This window comes from Myotis brandtii, unplaced genomic scaffold, assembly GCF_000412655.1.
Source record: "Myotis brandtii unplaced genomic scaffold, ASM41265v1 scaffold50, whole genome shotgun sequence".
Taxonomy (NCBI): domain Eukaryota; kingdom Metazoa; phylum Chordata; class Mammalia; order Chiroptera; family Vespertilionidae; genus Myotis; species Myotis brandtii.
Window position 1 is genome coordinate 1,476,765 of NW_005369061.1, and position 6,705 is coordinate 1,483,469.

Below are 6,705 nucleotides of genomic sequence, written 5' to 3' on the forward strand. Positions count from 1 at the left end.
CTCTGTCCTCTGCCTCTGCCCGCGCACGTGCGCGCCGACCCCCTGCGCACCTGGCGCTGGCACAACCTGCTGGTCTCCTTCGCCCATTCCATTGTGTCAGGGATCTGGGCTCTGCTGTGGTGAGTGAAGGACCGGGAGGGGGGAGTGAAGGTGACTAGGGGACCCCGCGTTCCTCTCCCCATCATCACTCACAGGCGGGCTGAGGCCACGCAGTCTCACATGATTCCCTGTCTGGAAAGCTATCCAATCCGGAGCCGCAGCGGCCCCAGGGGAAGGGGGTGTCACCTGGGAAAGGGGAGACACCTGGGTTTCAGCCAAGCCCCTCCTTGCTCCCCAGCTAATAGCGCGAGCCCGGACTCCCCCGGGACTGTCAAAGGTCCTTGGGAATGGGGAGATGAGCGCCTGCCTTCTTCCCCCCCTCAGTGTATGGCAAACCCCCGAGATGCTGGTAGAGATTGAGACGGCTTGGTCGCTTTCTGGCTATCTGCTCGTTTGCTTCTCCGCAGGTAAGCCTTACCCAGCAAACATTGAAGTAGGAGGGGGAACAGGGAGGAGCTTCGTATAATCCCCTTCATGACCTTTCCCCTCCTCCCTCTGCTAGGTTATTTCATCCACGACACGGTGGACATCGTGGTTAGTGGTCAGGCTCGAGCTTCTTGGGAATACCTGGTCCATCATGTCATGGTGAGAAACAAGGGGTGTGGTATAGCCCTGGCGCTAGCAACTCCATCCCCACCGTGTCCTGCACCTTCCCATGTTAGGGTGCTAATCTGTGCCCTTGGTTCACGATTTGAGGCCAGCAATCCATAACTTCATCTACACAGGGATCAAAATTTAATCATGAATTCACTGTAAACTATGTCAGAAGAAAGCAAACGGGAAGACTTTCCAGTCCTCAATCTGATAGCTGACACTCCCATCAACTTCCAGTCAAGTCTTGGCATCTATTTCCTAACTTGTTCTCATCTTTGCCTTCTAGGCCATGGGTGCCTTCATATCTGGCATCTTTTGGAGCCGTTTTGTCGGCGGGGGTGTCCTGACGCTGCTGGTAGAGGTCAGCAACATCTTCCTCACCATTCGCATGATGATGAAGATCAACAATGCCCAGGACCTCCTCCTCTACAAGATCAATAAGTATGTCAACTTGGTCATGTACTTCCTCTTCCGCCTGGCCCCTCAGGCCTACCTCACCTACTTCTTCATGCAGTATGTGGGTCAGAGGAGCCTGGGCTCCTTTCTGCTGGGTATCCTGCTCATGCTGGACATCATGATCCTCATCTACTTTTCCCGCCTCCTTCGCTCGGACTTCTGCCCTGAACGTGTGACCAGCCCACAGCACAAAGACAAGTTCTTGACAGAGTGAGAGTGAGGGGCAGAGCCTGGGACTTGAGGCAAGGACAGCAAAGAACCAAGGAGAACAGCCTCATGTATAAACTGATGAGCCCCAAACCTGGGGCATCCAGCCTCTCCACCTTTCAAGCTTGCACCCACGATTGAAAACACTAATGAAAGCACTCCTCTGAAGTCCTTGTCCTTTCTTGGGCAAGGGGTGAGGGAAGCAGACAGACCGGTTGGACACGGTAGATGGGTGTGGGGACAGTGCTACCCGAAAGCCAGCCAACCCATATTGCCCTGAAATGGATGCTGATGAAAACTCTGGGTACTGGTTTCATACAAAGACTTCTTCCAGGGATAAAGGAAGGGGTTCTTATAAAACGTCTTGCTTGTTTGCTTACTCCTGTGACAGAGGCAAGCTCTAGTTGTCCTAGGACAGCTAACCCTAGAGTCTGGGTCACAAATATCTGCTAGCTGAGCTCCCACCGCCAAGATTGCAACAAGTATGGGAAGTGCTAAGTGTTCCAACAGGGTAAATAGGCCAAGAGTCTTGCCCAAACTCTATTCAGTGTTCCCCCAGCCCAAACAGAAATCAACATAAAGAAACAATACAGTGTAAAATTTTTATATTTAGAATTAGGCAGCTGGACTCAGTTTAGATGATTCCAATCTGAAAAACAAAAGGGAATTTTGTTACTGGAAGTGGAAATGTGAAGATTAAGCTAGAATGTCATGATTAAAAAGCAAAATGTGGGCATAGGGTAGGGCCTTTTAAGGAGAGAGGGGGTGCAGTCAGTCAGTTAAGACTAATCAGCAAAAGTCAGGCTTTGGTCGCTAATAAGACACATCATTTGCACCCAGGGGGTGGGGTGTTGAGGAGTTTTGTGGCAAAGAAAGCTTACTTTGTTGGCAACATCCAAAGCATCATAGTCAGGAGCCAGTCGAACATATGCCTTCTTCTCGCCATCAGGCCTAGGGTGGAAAGGGCAGCCTCAGTCCCTGCTGTCCTCACTGGCCCCATACCCTCCACCCAGTCTTTGGGGCACCAGGAGTTCCTTTGTTCATGTCTTTCTTTTGCCAACAGTAGTTTGTCTATCATCTGCACAGAGGAAGCGAGGGAAGCCACTAGGCTACAAACAAAGCCAATTCCCTTTTATGGGAAACACCACTGGACATTCAAATCCAGATAATCTGACATAAATTTTCTTACTTAGGGCCTTTCTAGAGGCAGGAATCAAGAAAATGAGTGTCAACCCCATAAATCAAGTTCTAAAGGCAGGACAAGCTGTTGATTCCTCAAAAGTCCATACAAAGGACCATAATTACAGCAGGGGCTGCTCGTTTCTGACCCAAAAGCAGCATCAAGGAACTTGATGCTGTTCAGATTTCCTTGGCTTCTGACTGAAGCCCCAGCCGTCACCCCAGCCCATGGAGCCCCACTCACCTGATCAGGGTGTTGACCTTGGCCACATCAATGTCATAGAGCTTCTTCACAGCCTGTTTGATCTGGTGCTTGTTGGCCTTGACATCCACAATGAACACTAGTGTATTATTGTCTTCTATCTTCTTCATGGCTGACTCGGTAGTCAGGGGGAATTTGATGATGGCATAGTGGTCAAGCCTGGGGAAGGTAAAATGGGGTCACCTAGCCTGAGCCCAGTTTAACGGAGAATGAGCCCTCTTTTGGAGCCCAGGTGCATCAGATGATGAGTAGCAATCATTTTTGTCAGACTTTGGTCGCTGAACAGTATCATCACCTGCACCCTGAAATCTAGACCTGGAGCCTCAGCCTGAGAGCAAAACCGTGAGCACTTCCTTTCACTTGAAGGGCTTTCATCCTTTAAGTGATTAAATCATCTTGAGTTCCAAATCATCTTTATTTGAGCTTCATTCTTTATTTGACCTCAACATTTCTGAAGGGCATATTTCTGAATAAAATTTAAGACCTGAGACATTAAAACCAAAAAGCACACAGCTAGAATACAGCATCTTGAAACTCGGGTTAGAATTCCAAAGAATATTGGTGCTTCACTATGAGGCTGGGAGGCCAGGCCATTTCTACCCATTTTGGTTGCTGAAAACTGGCTTGAGGGCCATCCATTCTTGAGAGCAACTTTAAAAATAAAATTTACAGCTCAGGTTAAACTTAGTGGCTTAAACACCCCTACAGCACAGTCCGCCCCCCCCCCCCGAAATTCAGAGAAGCAAGGCTCTGTTCACATGGACATTACTATCCCATTTTGAAGCTAGAAGTCAGGTCTCAGCCTTTCATTACCCTAAATTCTAGGTCCAAATGGGGGTAAAAAGCCTGTCAAGTGTTTTCCTCCACAGCTGGACACAAACCACTCCCCTGCCTTTTTCTTAGGAAGCAGTGGGAGGAGCAGAAACCCATCAGCTTCTACCACCTTGGTTCTACTCTAATCGTGGTTCCTGAGGTCAGTTATTAACAGCAGCACTACTCAACCATTATCTGAGTGTAAACATTTGAGAGTGAATGAAAAGATGTTTCCATACACTGCTGCAGGCCCTCACCCTCCAATACAGATGAATGAATTTTGTTATCAACCTAGAATCATCACACCTCCTCACCCTCAAGGACTATTCCCTATATAGCAATAGGTGCTATGAGGGATGAACTATATCTGGAACTCCAAAACAAGAACCTAAGTCCTATTTTATACTTCCAAGAAAGTGGACTTTAAAACCCTAACATATAAAGTGATAATGAACCTAACAACGAATTCCTGCCAACAGTGTAAAAAATGTCTCTTCTTGTTCTTTAAGGCATTAATCTCCCCACACCCCCATCAAGAAGGACCTCAACATGTTTTTAAGAAGCCAGGTTCTAAGTTTGGTAAATTTCATAATTACAATGGAAGATATCCAAACATCTTTTCAAGAGGATGGTCGGTGCTCTTCTGGGGGGCACGCCTGTGCCCTTCCCTTCCCCCCTCCCCCAGGTGCACTACCTTTGCCTTTCTCTCTCCTAAGCTCCAAAGGCCCTAGCACGCCTGTGCCCTTCCCTCCCCCCTCTCCCAGGTGCACTACCTTTGCCTTTCTCTCCTAAGCTCCAAAGGCCCTTCTGTCTCTGCCTCTAAGTTGTTTCCTAAGCCTACAGGGCCCAGCTAGTTCACTTCTACTACCTATGCAACTTCCTAAATAAACTTCCTCTTACACAGGGGGTTGGCGGGGAGGAGGGGCAATACTGACTTGTTTCTCCTGGGTGCGCTCTTCCGAGGGTATTTAGGCTGCCTCCGGAGCCTTAGTGTCTTTTGCCGTCGGAAAGTGGGTGACGTGCGGATCTTCTTTTTTTTGTGGCTGTGGACGCCTTTCAACACTGCTTTCTTTGCCTTCAAAGCCTTTGCTTTGGCTTCGGCTTTGGGAGGGGCAGGGGCTGAGAAAAGGAAAGAGAATGAGGGATTCAGAAATCATCACTTCCGGCCTAATGAACGGTAGTGGGCGCACCAGGCTACATGTGCATCAGTGGTTCCTTTGGAGACATCACAAGTCTCAGCTTAAAAGTTTTTCCATCATATGCACAATTATTGGGGCAAACTTGGAGCAACTCCAGGGATACCACACAGGAAAAAAAAAATAAACCTAGCAATAATCGAACGCCTGACACTTGCCAGAACGTTGTGCTAGTAGTTTTATAACATCTCACAGCCACCCCGGGCGGGTATATAGCCGAATATAATGAAATTTAAAAAAACTAAAGTAAGTTAAGTTGAGGGCACTGATTCCTTACAGGTCTGGAGACACGGAGCTGCGGCCTGTGGATGCGTGTAGCTCCCCGCAGTCGACTATGTGGCTGCGGGCTCCCTCCCCAACCCCCTTCAACCGGAGCCCAAGCCCATGTGGCTGGGCCCACGCGCGCCGCAGCGTGGCCGAAACGAAACGGGAAGAGCAGCTCCGGAGCTGACACCCCAAATCTTAGCCCAGCCACCGTCCTTTCAGTTTGTTTACTCTGCGGGGATCCCAGGCCGGCGAACCAGCAGTGTTCCTCCCAAACCCCACCACACACCTTCCTTCTTAGCTTTCGGCGCCATCTTCGTAAAAAGGGTTTCCGAGACCCGTTCTCCTGGGCTTATAGAGCCAAGTCTCACCGAAACCTCGCGATGTTTTCTACTTAAAGCCGATTGGGTGATCTGTAGCGCGGCGCCCGCTGGGAATAGTAGTTAGGCTCCATTTCCTTAAGAGCGACTAAGCATGCGCCACTCCGCCCCTCGTAAGAACTAAGCTTCTTGGGGGTTGTAGTTTATTTGTCCGCTGTGGCGGTTGGATGGTAAGCGGACAGCCACTCGGGTCTGGTCCTGAGCGCTTCCCATCTTCAGCAACTTCAGGGAAAAGCATTGCAAGTTCCAGGAGACAGCAGCACTGCAAACTGTAACGAATATAATTCGATTAGCTCAGGGAGAGTGAAGCAAAGTTCTAGAACGTTAGAGCAGAATTTGTCAGGCCCAACTCCCTCAAACATTTGTGTAAATTGAGGTCTCGAGAGGATACGTGGCGGATCAATAATGGTGATTTGGGGGGAAAAAATAAAAATAAAAATCGAGTCACGCAGAGGGGAGGGAAAAAAGTTCCAGACGAGGTAGAAGGTGGCAACATCTCCCCTCTTTACCCATGGCAGTCTGATTTCATGTGTTTCCCTGACAAGACTCTGGAGGAAATTCTAGCAATATTCCAAACACCCAGCGCACAGACTTCAGCATTCGCTAATTCTTCTAGTGAATAACTCCGTTCACAATTCCTCCCCTTTCAGTAGTCTTCCATTTCGTGCCCCAGCCGTCCATCGTTGCATCTCAAATTCAGTTCCGGACACAGAGCAAAGTTGAGCAGAGCTCCAGTTTGCTTCCCGGGGGTCGGCGTCCTCCTGCCTTCACCCCTCCCTTTCAATCGTCTCTCTGGCCTCTGGGAACCTGCTTTCCCCGCTGACGGTGAGATTTGGGGTGCGGTACCCGATTCTGTCTCCCACGACTGCAAAATGCGAAAGTTGTTCTTGGGACGATTCCAAAGGGGCCAGTTTGAAGAACGCCCCTACCCGAGAGGCGTCCTCATGTTCCGGAGCAGTGACCTCCCCAAAGGGCGGAGTTCCCGGCCCGTCGAGCCCTCCTTTATCCTCCATCGAGGGGGGCGGCTTGGTCTTCGGCCTCCCCACCTCTCAATCTACCCCGGAGCCTTCGAGGAGACGACGCCACACCTCGGACGTCTCTCTCCCAGGTGGGCACCCAGCTCCGCCTCTGCACCCCTGTCGCTCCCCCTCCCACCTCCCACCTCCCAGGGCTGAGGGCGAGCGGGGGCAGACGCTGTGAGTCACGTCCCGGGCCTGCAGTTGGGAGGGAAGCGCCGCCTCTCCTTGGGCCCCTT

At 50.3% G+C, this 6,705-nt stretch overlaps 2 protein-coding genes across 2 annotated transcripts; one reads left to right on the top strand and one right to left on the bottom strand.

Moving 5' to 3' along the window:
• Nucleotides 1-6: 6 nt before the first annotated feature.
• Nucleotides 7-1,716, top strand: TLCD1 (TLC domain containing 1; the record flags this gene model as incomplete). Its single annotated transcript, XM_005876890.2, has 4 exons — nucleotides 7-119; nucleotides 424-506; nucleotides 602-684; nucleotides 980-1,716. Coding segments are annotated over 4 exons (663 nt in total), but the record flags the coding sequence as incomplete, so codon positions are not given.
• A 183-nt stretch (nucleotides 1,717-1,899) lies between these two features.
• RPL23A (ribosomal protein L23a) lies at nucleotides 1,900-5,458 on the bottom strand. Its single transcript, XM_005876891.2, has 5 exons — nucleotides 5,360-5,458; nucleotides 4,546-4,729; nucleotides 2,780-2,956; nucleotides 2,238-2,307; nucleotides 1,900-2,005 (listed from the first exon to the last, which is right to left on the bottom strand). Exons 1-5 carry the CDS (start codon nucleotides 5,382-5,384, stop codon nucleotides 1,991-1,993), a joined length of 471 nt encoding a protein of 156 aa, XP_005876953.1. The 5' UTR covers nucleotides 5,385-5,458; the 3' UTR covers nucleotides 1,900-1,990.
• Between the last annotated feature and the right edge of the window lie 1,247 nt (nucleotides 5,459-6,705).